The sequence below is a fragment of the Ischnura elegans genome, chromosome 11 (assembly GCF_921293095.1).
Source record: "Ischnura elegans chromosome 11, ioIscEleg1.1, whole genome shotgun sequence".
In the NCBI taxonomy this organism is placed as follows: Eukaryota; Metazoa; Arthropoda; class Insecta; order Odonata; family Coenagrionidae; genus Ischnura; species Ischnura elegans.
The window spans coordinates 27,075,730-27,088,467 of NC_060256.1; the positions used below are offsets into that span (position 1 = coordinate 27,075,730).

At 39.2% G+C, this 12,738-nt stretch overlaps 1 protein-coding gene across 2 annotated transcripts in view; it reads right to left on the minus strand.

Annotated features, from left to right (window-relative positions):
- The window catches only part of LOC124167986, a 73,300-nt gene extending 60,945 nt beyond the window's left edge, over positions 1-12,355 (minus strand). For both annotated transcript variants that reach the window (XM_046546068.1, XM_046546067.1), the window contains exon 1: positions 12,249-12,355. In XM_046546068.1, the coding sequence (XP_046402024.1) occupies positions 12,249-12,318 (70 nt within the window). In that variant the 5' untranslated portion in view covers positions 12,319-12,355. The remainder of the gene's footprint in view (positions 1-12,248) is intronic.
- Positions 12,356-12,738: the final 383 nt, after the last annotated feature.

The following is a 12,738-nucleotide window of genomic DNA, read 5'->3' on the forward strand; positions in this document are numbered from 1 at the left end:
ATTTTTTATGTATTTGCAATAATTTTATTGCTATTTCACATTTTGTTTAAACAATTAATTTTTTTAACATTGGAATTTGAGATTATACTGGTGATAGTAAATTAAAATTATACATATCATAAAACTGAATTAGTTATTTAAAACATACATAAATGCATATAAAATGACAGCATTGTTTATTTTTGGACAAATTTTGAACAACTTATTTTGAATGAACCAAGAGAACATTTTCTACTTTCTCATTTGTTTGATCGTATTTGATACGAAAAATAAGTTAATATTAATTGGAAATTTATATTATAAGTATATTATTAATATTATTGTACTGCATTAATTGTTTAAAAATTATAATATCTAATTCTAATTAAGTAGACAATTTTATAGTTCCTTGTAACGTGCCAATGGATTTGGAAGCAATTTTAAACGGGGTTCCGTATTTCACAAGTTTCAACGGAGGCATTATTACAATCATTAAAATGTTATAAACAATATTTCATAACTCCTATAACTCAAGTTAAACGCCAAATTTATTGATACGCTTGCAATAAGCTCTTTACGAAGTGAGGCATCAATTTAACGAGCACATGATTTGGTACGAAAAATTAAATGAGATTTTCCATTAATTTGGGCTTTTTTAATTATCAAAAAAATAAGTTAACATTTCTCCTTATCTTTCTCAGTCATTGTTACGAAAAAAATTTAAATACATTCATGATCACTATCCGACAAATCCTCATCACAGTCGTCATCCACTCAATTCTTCCAGGATTAATAAACTCTTTACCTCGACTGGTAATTGAAGTAATTTCCTTCTTTGAGCCTTAGAAATACTTGATATCATTGCATCTGAAGTTAGGAGTAATCTTTTAAACAGGTCTTCATTCGTTGCTATCCAGGAAAATTTCCTTGCATGGTGCTCCCTGAATCTTCTTATGTCCTTATTCCTCGCCTCCATTGCCTCCTCGGACAAGTGGACAATAGGAAGGGCAGCTTCTTTAGATGTCCGTCGGAGGAGCAAGTACTGATGTTTCGTGAAATTACCTGAAACGATCATGGAAAGGGCTTCTTCGTGGGAGATTTTTCTTTGCCTCACATCCTTGGCTCTCCATTTTGATAACACTCGCCGCGCTCTTGAGAGAGTGGTTGTTGTCACCTCATTTATTATTTTCGCCACGAACTCATCACCTTTGCTTCGATAACTCATGGATGCTCTACTGGCGATGTGCTAGCTCTAAGATCCTCCGTTTTCCATCTCTAGGCCCTTTCACTGGACTTCCCAGGCGAAACGGAAGCGTTGAGGAAGTGTTGGGGAAGCGTCGGACGGAGTGTTCGGGAAGTGGCGGGCGAGTGTTGAGGTAGCGTTGAGGAAGTGTCGCGGAAATGTCCGGGAAGCAGATTATGGCCCACTTGGAACGCTTCCGGAAGCGTTTCGGAAGTGTTCGGGAAGTGTTCAGGAAGTGTCCATCCGACACCTGACGCTGCCACATTGCAAAAAAAGATTTCCATATGGAAAAATAAAATTTTAATTGTAAATCATGGTAATAATAATGAACAGCAGGTTTTTTTTTAAATGAAAGATAAAAATTTATGAAAAAAATGGCGCGCTCAAGAATCGAACCTAACACTTACGGGTACGAGTCGGGCTCGGTAACCATCTATCTACCGCTCTCGGATAGTGACATAGTAATTCTAAGGCATTATACCAGCTGCGACCCTCGCTGGCGGCGGTGGGACTTAGGAAATCTATGGCGGTACGACCATCCTCTTCACTACCATGGATTGCACTGTGTAAAGCCGTAGCTGTTTTTAGTGTAAAGCCGAGATAACATTTAAAATGCTCCTTAATATCCCACACAGCACTCAACCGCTACTTCCACTCCCGCAATACTTCATCGATGCTCCCGTTTCACGTGGGTTGTTTGCGAATTCTCTCAAATGCAACTTCAACTGTTATTTACCCTTTCAATCATACTTTATTAATTACAAATTAGCAATCCTTTGAGGAAGTCCTATGACTGAAATAGCGAAGCCGAAGTGTCGAGAGAGGGGAGTGTTCAGGAAGCGTCCGGAAAGCGATTCAACCCGGGAGTGGCGAGGAAGCGTCCGCGAAACCGAAGTGTCGAGAGCCGGGAAGTGTTCGGGAAGCGTTTCATCCCGGGAGTTGCGAGGAAGCGTCCACGAAGCCGAAGTTTCGGGAGACGGGAAGTGTTCAGAAAGCGTCCGGGAAGTGTTTCAACCACGAAGTGGCGAGGAAGCGTTCGGCAAGCGAAGGGCCGACAGTCACCCCAACAGCACACATTTGGATATACATAATGTATTTATATTGTATTTTCATGGGTCACATACATATGTATTTTTGTTATGTATAACATGTGTAATACATATGTATTATTGGATGTATTTCCTTCGTATTCATACATATGTAAAAGTGGTACGTGTTTACACGATAAATACATTTGTATTTTTGAAATTTGAATACTTATGTAAATGTGGTCAAAAATACAAATGTAAATATCGTGTAACACTTGTTACTTTTACATATGTATGAATACAGAGGAAATACATATGTAAATGTGGTCAAAAATACACAAAATATACATTATGTATATTTCCTGTAATTTTTGAGAGGTGGATTTTCGTGGCGTCTAGTGAAATGTTCAGAAACATTTTTGCAGAAATAATATGTTCACTGCAAACGCCAGATTTCCTCATTTCAACGATCATTCATCCATTCGAATTTATACCCAGGAAGCTTAAAAATAAATCATATACTGATCGATGTGAGCAAGGGTAGTATGGCGACCATATTTATGTTAATTTGTAAATGCACGCGAAATACAGACGTATTACATATGTAAAATTCAGTTTCCATCCGCGAAATATACACATGGAAAATGGTTCACAATACATGAAAAATACAAAAAATAGTTCTTGCACAGCGCAAAAGTAAAAGCGAAGTTTAATTTTTTAAACGATATTTAAAATTAACTGTTTAAACAAAAAAATTAAATTCTCAATTCTGTCGCAACAAGCTAGGGAAGTGAGTGGGAGTGATAATCTCGTTAACAGTTAGCTCGGCATTTCGTTCGAGACTACGAGAACGTCAAGAACGTGCTGTAGAAGGAACTCCGGCTACTGATGTATAGTTAATTTTATATTTGTTTGTATTATTATACGTATTGGAAGAATTGACATAGTGTTTTAATCCTCGATAACCGGTGCGTGTGGATGGTGTGCTCAAACCGAAGCTATGTTTTGCTGGAAATGTGCTTCAATCCCGCACGTTATTGCGATTCGTGCAAGCCAGCTCCAACAGTTTCCTGTCACTGGATAATTAAGGTAAGGTATGATTTATCTTTTATTATATTGTACGCATACATAGACTACATTAATTATGTTATTTGAGTATATTTGGATACAACTATTGGCGCAATGTGTTGACCACATTGCGCCAATAGAGGTAATTATTTTGTTTATGTTTGGCTATTGTTTTCCTTTTTTGTTGAGTTATGTATCGAGGAGACTGGTGTCCATTGAAGTTATATGGTAAAACATAGTAATGTCAATCTTGTACGTATAAATTAATAGATTATGCGTCGTATAGTAATTCCGTGCTTCGCGGCTGAAGTTACATTTTTTCTTCTCTTAATTAAGAGCAGAAAAAATTGTTTAAAGGAATGTTTTCGTTCACGTGTAAGTTGTTTTATCGCTGTTTATTACCACAACCTACTGTATTGTAGTTCTTGCATTCCTAGTTATCCTATGCTTTAGTCATAACATCTTTGACCTTAGACTTATCAGCGTAGCCTTGTCACTAATAGATTCCTCGAGGTTCCGAGCGGTTTTGCCCTCTACTTCTAATTATTTAACGAACAAGAAGTATTGGTCGTGTAATATCGGTTCCCTTAAAGCAAAATGTAATATTTTTTTCATCTTGAAATGCAGTCAATCAAGGTGCATTTCGTCATTATTATTAACACAAGATAAATACGTAATTTTCATGCGAAAGTTTGTCATTATATGTAAGAAAAAGGTGCGTACGGGCCAAATTAATTAGGTAATTGTAATTTTCTTTTCATGCTCTTTCGCGCATACCCAGCAGGCGACGATGTAAATAGCTTGGCCTGGACAAGAGGAGAATGGATTACGGAAAAGACGACGAAGCAAAGCCAGAAGACCAGGTGGAATTGTTAATACCGAGGTAAGGTATGAGGGAAAATTTTTTTAAAACCATAATCGAGAGGTTTCTTAAAGTTAAGCCTGAAATTATCTATTATGTATGAAATTTATTTGTTTGAAAATTTGATATCACAAGTTTATATTTTTTCTGTGTGAGTCATCCGCTACTTAATCATGGTACTAATATATTAGTATCATGTACTAAATAAGCATACCAATGGATTCACGTTTTCCTAGTTAATTTATATTTAAAAGTAGTCATATGATCTTTTCTCATATTTCTCATTCTTCTCAAGAGAAAGGCTATTAATTTTGTAAAATGAAAGCATTTCCCCAAAATATATGATTTCTCAAAGGACAAGGTCTAATCTGCTCTAGCTGGGACCTCGACATAATTGGTAAATGAAAAAATTTAAAACTTATGTCTGGAATCTAGCAGAGAAGCCAAACTTTCATTTGCATTCAGAATACAGAATTAGTACTAAAATTACAGACTTCACAGAATACTGACTGCATATATGAATTGAAAAAAAAAATTGAAAGGCCTTGAGCTCCTATTCAGATCTTACAAAAAGATATATTTTTGCATGACTTTTAAACTTGACTTCTTCTTTTCTCCTTTCAGAAATTGGTTAATTGTGCAGAGTTGGTTTCCTGAATTCAGGTTTCTTCTTGTGCAATGGGTTACAACGCTTGTTCCGTGCTAACATTTTTTTCTATTTTCCAATTCAAACCATTGTTTGTACTTGATTTATCTTTGTGCATTTTTTTAAACTAAGTTTCACCTACTGTTTGCTGGCCCTTAATGCTTGTTAGCAATATTCATGGCCACACTTGTTATTTGTGTGTATTATTTTATTTTTCTCTTTGAATAAATGTTTTATTATCTGTATGTTCTGGTTTCCTTATATTTATTCATCCGTTTGATCCATATTGATATTAAGTGGATGTGGGTCAGAAAATCAATATGTATAATTCGTGTACGAGGGCCTGCAGATACATATGTATATTACATGTAAGGATATTCAGATTTCCAATTTGTAATACGCATGTATACATACATCCTGAGGGACTTTTGAGCCACTTTTACGTGAAATATACAGACGTAATACGATTGTATTCCTTTGTATACATATGTATAATTCATGTATGGGTATTCAGATTTCCAATTTGTAATACGCACGAATACATACATCCATAGGGACTTTTGAACCACTTCTACGTGAAATATACCGATGTAATACGATCGTATTCCATCTTATACATATGTATTTGGGCACGTATTTTTTGTGTATTATTGATGTAATACAAATGCCGTGTTATCTGGGCAGGTAGTGTTGAGGAAGTGTTCGGGAAGCTGCCGGGAAGCGTCCACATACCGTTAAACGCTTCCTGAACACTCCCGCAACACTTCCCGGACACTTCCGCGAACGCTTCCGTTTCGACTGGGTTCTCAAATTGTTTAAATAAAGGCGGAGGAAATTTCAACTTCTCATTTAGGCAGTCAGCGAACTTTCTTCTAAAAAACCTGTCATTTCTTTTTCTTTCCTTCCACCGGCGAAGATAATTTGAGAGAAAAAACACTTCTCCGCAATTTTTTTAGGATAACTTTTGAATTAACGTCCTCATCTAACTCTATCTTGTTGCTCCAGCAATCCAATAAGTATTGGTTTTCAAACGATACGGACCCTTTTCCACTTTCAAGAAATTTTTCATGCATCTCAAGACGCGTGAAAATTTTCAGAGTTATCGAACTAAAACACTATGGGCACTCTTCTTTAACCCCACAAGTCTTCTTTAAAAAGTTCGAGGATACTCGACTTTTTCAAGACTCGATCTTCACGCTTGAGGAAACTAACTTTCACGTCTTTCGTTTGGCAAAATCTGAGTAAAACTGAGTTTTGGCGAGAAAATTTCGGGCAAGCGATGTCTAGAAGTAATTTGGGGGTTCCACAGTGTGAGGTTCGCGATGCTATTATCTATATTTTCTAGTAAATATCATATTTGAAAGGTGAAAAGGCTTACTCCGTTCATCCCCGGTGGCCGAAGTGCAATTCATAACAAGTGTACGGAGAGCGGTGGTGTCGTTTTCCCGATGGGCGCAATCAATAGCCTAGGCCTTTTCGGCCGTCGTTTGCCCTGCATGTGGTTGAGGAGGCCGCTAAGGAGGCGACAGAGGGACAATGTGCCGCGTGAGGGCGAAAACTAACCCGTCTAACGGAAGGAAAGGGTGGAGTAGCATTTGAGGGATTCTTTTTTGTTTTGAATGCATTCATGTTTTTGAGGATTACTATAAGCACAGCTGCGAACTTTCGTTCCATAAATATATCCTTCCGCTCGAGTCCTTAAGCAATTTTTATGAGAGCATGGGCACGCGTAAATAAAAGGTAAGGTCAAATGGAAACTATTAATGATAAAACGTTCTACGTATGACAAGAGATGTTTATTCATAGGGTAAATATTTTTTGTAGAAATAAAATATCCAACAATGTTGAATAACACCCATAAATACTGGATTTCCTCGAGCCCTACCACGCGCCAGCCAGGCCGCCGCCCGCGTCAGCGCATTGCATCATTATAGTTAAATCAATGCTGAGGTCGGAGTAGCAACTAGTAGCAAAAATTTTCTTCACTACTGCGTTGCATATACTTTTCCCTTTGTATTGGTGCAAAAGACACCGTGCATTCACGTGCCTTTCTAAACGATATTGTACATTTTATTTGAAAATTTGGGTAAAAAACACTAAAAGTTACAAAATATATATATAATAGTAAACATAGTAAAATCCGAATAAAATTTATGTCCCACTATGTAATAATGTTTATATTTGTAGTTAAAAATGTTTTTGGCCAAATATATCGCGTAAAGGTTGTCCTGCATGACGCTGAACTTCCTCAAAATCGACCGATTTCACGCAACTGTGATTTTTACGGTGAATGCTCCATGTTTGACGGATCACTGCAGCCGCTCTGATGAACAAAAATACTAACTTAGTAGTGTATTTTGTAGACCATATCCTGTAGAATCCGAAAATAAGGTTCAAAAATTCCTTGAAAATTTTCGAAAAAACGACTTTTGGCCAGCTTTTTTCGATTTGGGACCACTGTGCGCCGTCGCGATCGGAGCCCGCCGACGCCTCTGGGAAAAGGATAGGAATGGAAGGGAGAGGACGAGGGAAAAACACCCCAACGCTATAGAAGCGAAGGGGGCCCTACTATTAGCGAAACTAAGCATACGCAATTTCTCTTCCACCATCCCGGGGAGATTTTCCTATGAGGAAGAAAAATCCCAGATAGGGACAGCGGGAAGAAGAGAAGATATGCAATGCGCTTACCCCCCCTTCCTTCCAAAATTTTTCCATTTTCTCGCAGTCTTTTCCGACAGGCCTCCCATGCCCTCTTAGCTTCACGCCGCAGTTGATCATTTATTTCCCTAAAAATTCTTTTGATTTGCCGCTCAAAGTGAAAGACAAAACTCCGTTTAAAAAGATATTGGCTATGTCCGAAACCATAAGGTAAAACATAAAAGAAATGGATAAATCCTGCTTTTATTTTGATTGTATCATGCAATGTGATAAATATTTAACCATTAAAGAGAAATATCATGAAGCGACAAAATTAATAGGATTATGAAGTGAAACGTGAACATGGAGTTTTCATTGTGCTAGTCAACATTCCAATTGCATAAATGGTTTTGATTGCTATGCTCTTCTTCTCGAAGCTGCACCATTACACTTTCTAGGGCTTCAAGTTTAGAATATTTAAATTTTGTTATAACGCACACCTGGAATTGTTCAGTACACACTGCGCGGACAATAGTGCTCAGCGGCAAATGAATCTTTATGGAAATACCAAGACGAAGCCACAACTGCATGTCTCTGCTTTGATGATACTGTTGGGTGTTCAAAAATCTCATCAAAGCAGAGACATACCCAACCAATTTCCAAGTATGAATGTGAGGTGAGGTCCCGATAAATTTGCTGCCCGTAATGTTTGCAGGACGGAGGGACAGACATGGGGATTTGCGGTCTTTACAGTCAAACTGTGACTTTTTCTTAACTACTTATTTAACATATTTTTAGGACTTTCATGGGAAAAACTCGCAACCCTTAACTTGAGCGTTACCAATGGGGGTCTAATACTTAAATGAAAAGCGGCATAAATGGGTTTTGCTATTTGCTTGTTAATCTTTAAAACCAATGGGATTTCAGCGTAGTTATCAAGAAAGTCCTATGTGGCGTTAGACCTCCTTAGGACCATCTTTGAAGAGAGATGTAGTGGAAGAATGTGGACACAGAGTCAGTCAAAAGGATGTCTAGGGAAATAAATAATCAACAACGGCGTGAAGCTAAGAGGGCAAGGGAGTCTTGTCGGAAAAGACAGTGGATGTGTGTACTACGCCACTCACTTGGACAACCTTCAAAAACTTTGGTTGGGGAAATTAGTTTTCCTATTATTTCAAAACATATACCTATGACATTTGACCCCCATTATGATCGTCGATGGTAAAAAAATCGACAATATGGATCTACGAATTGCAAAACTGACTTGGGCACCCTTTAAAAACCATGGTTCTACACTTTGGCTGCCATGATGGACGTTTAACTCTATGACCTTTGACCCCCATTGCGACCGTCGGAGGTCAAAAAATCAACAACACGGACCTATGAACTGCCTAACCGACTTTGGCACCCTTCAAAACCTATGGTTTGACACGTTGGTTGTCATGATGGCCCGACGTTTAAATCTATGACCTTTGACTCCATATTGTGACCCTCGGAGGTCAAAAAACCAACAATACGGACCTATTCACTGCCTAGCCGACTTTGGCACCCTTCAAAACCTAAGGTCGGACACGTTGGTTGCCATGATGGCCCGACGTTTAACTCTATGACCTTTGCCGCCAATATGACCCTCGGAGGTCAATTAGTGAATAATACGGGTATTTGGACAATACCAATGAATTGGGCACCCTATAAAACCCACGGATCGACACCTTTGTTGGTATGCCATTCTTTTTGTCACCCTCATGACCTTAACGGTGACCTTACTGGGTCAACGGTTGAATTTCCGCAAATAAAAGTGTTATTTTCGGGTTTCTCGGGTCCGAAAACCTAGGAATTGACATCTTGGTCAATGAAATTCAGTCATTTTTCTATCTCGATTTTTTTAACATTGAAACCCCATAAGGCAAATTCAAAATTTTGGTTTGGACCCAAATTGTGAGGTCAAAAGGTCAAAATTGTAAAACTTTGCTTGCACTCAACAAAACTTAGGACCTTTCCCCATAAGTGTGCCAATTTTCATGAACATTGCTCCATGGAATGTTACTAAAATTACAGGTCATAAATGACACACGACCCTTGGGACAGTCTGTATAATAATAGACTATGCAAATATATAACAAATTAATTAATATTGAGTGGGATTAGGTTGATGTAGTAACTGGAGCATTGGCTTCCCCGCCAGATCTTCTGGAGCCTGATTCCTGCTTGATTACTTCGCGAAGAGAACTTCATCTTGTGGCATTTTTTAGTGTTCCCCCCCCCCCCAAAAAAATTTCTGGTACCCCTCCCCCCCAGAAATTCCTCGAACTTCCTCCGAACTTATCCGCAGAACTTCTCCCGCCAAGAACTTTTCGCGCTAAGGTTTTTTCGCGCAAAGGATTTTTCGCGCAAAACGCCTGTAGCAAAACCCTGTCTCGCAAAACCCTGTCTCGCAAAACCCTGTCTCGCAAAATCCTGTCTCCGGAAAATGCTGCCTCCGGAAAGCAGCATCCGAAAGCCAGCACCGAAGCCAGCACCGAACCCAGCCTACCTGCAATCCAAGACTTATATAGGACTACTGCGGAGGAAGACTTACTCCTTGGCAAGCAAGGGGAACTCGGTGCTAAGGCCTTAGTATTGCACTTGGAGTGAGAAGTTTTACCATTGTCCTATCACAACTCTCTCTCCCTCCAACACCTCACCCAGTATCTCCCTCCCCTCCATGTGTTCCAATGAACTGATTCCTCTGATGTCTCCAACCCAGAAGTTGAGGGGAAAATTCTGGGTGCTGTGCGGTTGTCTCAAAACCAGGGAAGGCTGATTTTGTGGAGCGGCCGTTCTATGCAGAGTGGCGCCGTAGTTGAATTCGCCTGCCTACCCCTCCACTCCCTGGAAGAATCCCTCCCCTCAAATCCTGGCTTTTCCTGAATAGGAGAGCCTCTTTCTGGTCGTGACCTGCTGGGAGTCACATGTCTTGTGAGGCATGGCATATTTAGAGCAATTTTCTGCTGGTATTTAGCTGGTAATGTTTCCTTTGGGATCATGAATTACTATCATTGTTTTCTGTAATACTTCTGATTTTTTGAATACTCTACTTTGAATAGATATCGTACGGTAATAACTCGTAAATTATTTTTGGCTACCTTTTTCTTGTGAGCTGTTTTTCTTGTTTGTGGAGTCTTTCCCTGATCCAGCATGTGACCGACGGTTGGAGTATTTCCCTTGTCTGGACTTACGTGAAAAATCAACCAGATTTTACGACGTAACGTCACAATCTAATCTGTAGGAAGGGATATTAAAACATAGTCCCCTTTGTGCCCTACTGTTTAGAGTAGGCTAATGCTGTCCCCACGTTTAAATGGGTAAAGAAGTGGTATACTGAGGTTTTATTCCAATTGTCATCATAAATTATGCTGTTTTCCAAATCAAACATGAGACAACTTTTGACAGACACTGGTGAATAATTTTTAAATTATTTCAAAAATTATTAAATTATTTTCAATAAAATGCTGTTTCCTTTCGTTAATACTTGGAATATACATTTACATGTAACATTTAAAATCCTTTAATACTTGGACCCTTTCCTTTTGAGTTTTCCCGTGCATTAAGCTATGTGCGCCATGTCGGTCGTCATATACATATACATGGTAGCGAATTAGCTGTGACCAATGGCGTCCTATGCAGGAGGCCAAAAAAGTGAATCATTCTTTGGTCATTCTGACCAAATTGGCAGTAAACAAAGTGGCTAGAAATTTGCTATGCAGAGTACTTGGATGATATACAGCAGGGACGGATCAAAGAATATTTTCTGGGGGGGGTGGGGGCACAAGGGTCTGATCGGTCTTCTCATATTGGACATTAAAAACAAAATACTGCTATTATTGTAAAAGATATTTCTCTTTATTTTGATAAGAAAGTTATTAATCTAAAATTAAATGATTGAGGCTCTGCAATAAACAAAATAAAACAAACGTAATGATAATCACATTAAAAATCTTGTCTATTTTTTAAGCATCTTAGGGGGAGGGGGCATGTGCTCCCGTGTCCCTCATCCCCTCCCCTAAATAGGGTGGTTTCTTATTATTTAAAATTGCCAAAATCGAAAGATTATTACTCCTGGAGTGCATATTTTATGCTCTTAGATTTTTGAATTATGATATTTTTCGCAATTAAACGAAAAGTTCAAATTTTCAAGGGCACGTAAACGCGACGGCTAAGTAGGAATGCTGGGAAAAGCCGGAGATACGTATTTCTGGTTCCAGCTGCCGCCGTGTGAGGTGACCTTGGGGTGAGACTTCGAGCACTGATACGATGCAGGCTGCTAGCAGTTAGCTGAGTATCCTGCTAGCACCCATAGCGCTTGGCTTAAATAAGGATTATTAGGTATTACCCTATCAAACGAAGGAAACTTTCAGACCTTAGCCAGTTTTCATAGGTGATTATTAAGTGATGTTTCCCTGAGCTCTGTGCCTCATGCATGCATTGGTAATCTCAGACGATGTAAAACTCCTATCTACTCGTATAGAAACTAGGTCCCTGTGACGCCACGTGGAGTGGCATCGCATGAGCGCCAATCTGGCCTTTTTCAAATGAGGATAAAATTTGACCCTTGCCATTCGTCTAAACCGGTATTTCTAAAACCAGATAATTTGTATATTATGAATACACTAATGGTGGGTAACGAATCGCAATCAATGCCTTTCGTTTTCTTTGATGAAGGAAACTACCCTATTCCAATATTGCGCCTGAGGAAAGGTTACATTCGACATATCGATGGCAACGCTAAAAATGCATAACACTCACGAATTAGGCTCGCGCTATTTCCAACGAAGTACAACAGTATCACGACCACGAGAATCCGTGCAGGCACCATGGTGAACGGCAGGCATCCATCAACACTCACAGTTGACGTCCGCGAGCAAACGAAATCGTCACCCAGAAGCACCCGCGCAGAAATAGCCAATCACCGCACTGCTTGCATCGTCCCCTCAATTCGTTTCCGGGGGGAAATTTTATCCTATGTTTACCATACGCGGCGGAATTGATGATACATTCGACAACAGTTGCTAAACCTTCGACGAACCTTCACGAACAATTTATTCCTCACGGTTACACCAAACATCCACGTCTAATCAAAACACATGTGTACGTATATAAAAGATTCCTAAGTGGGCGCGAGGAAAATAATTCTAGGAGTTCGCATTAGTGGGCGTTAAGAAAAACAGGATGCCGAATGAAGAGCGATAAAGCGCACTGAGGCACTCCTCCATCTCGTGGACCTTCCCTTCGGCCC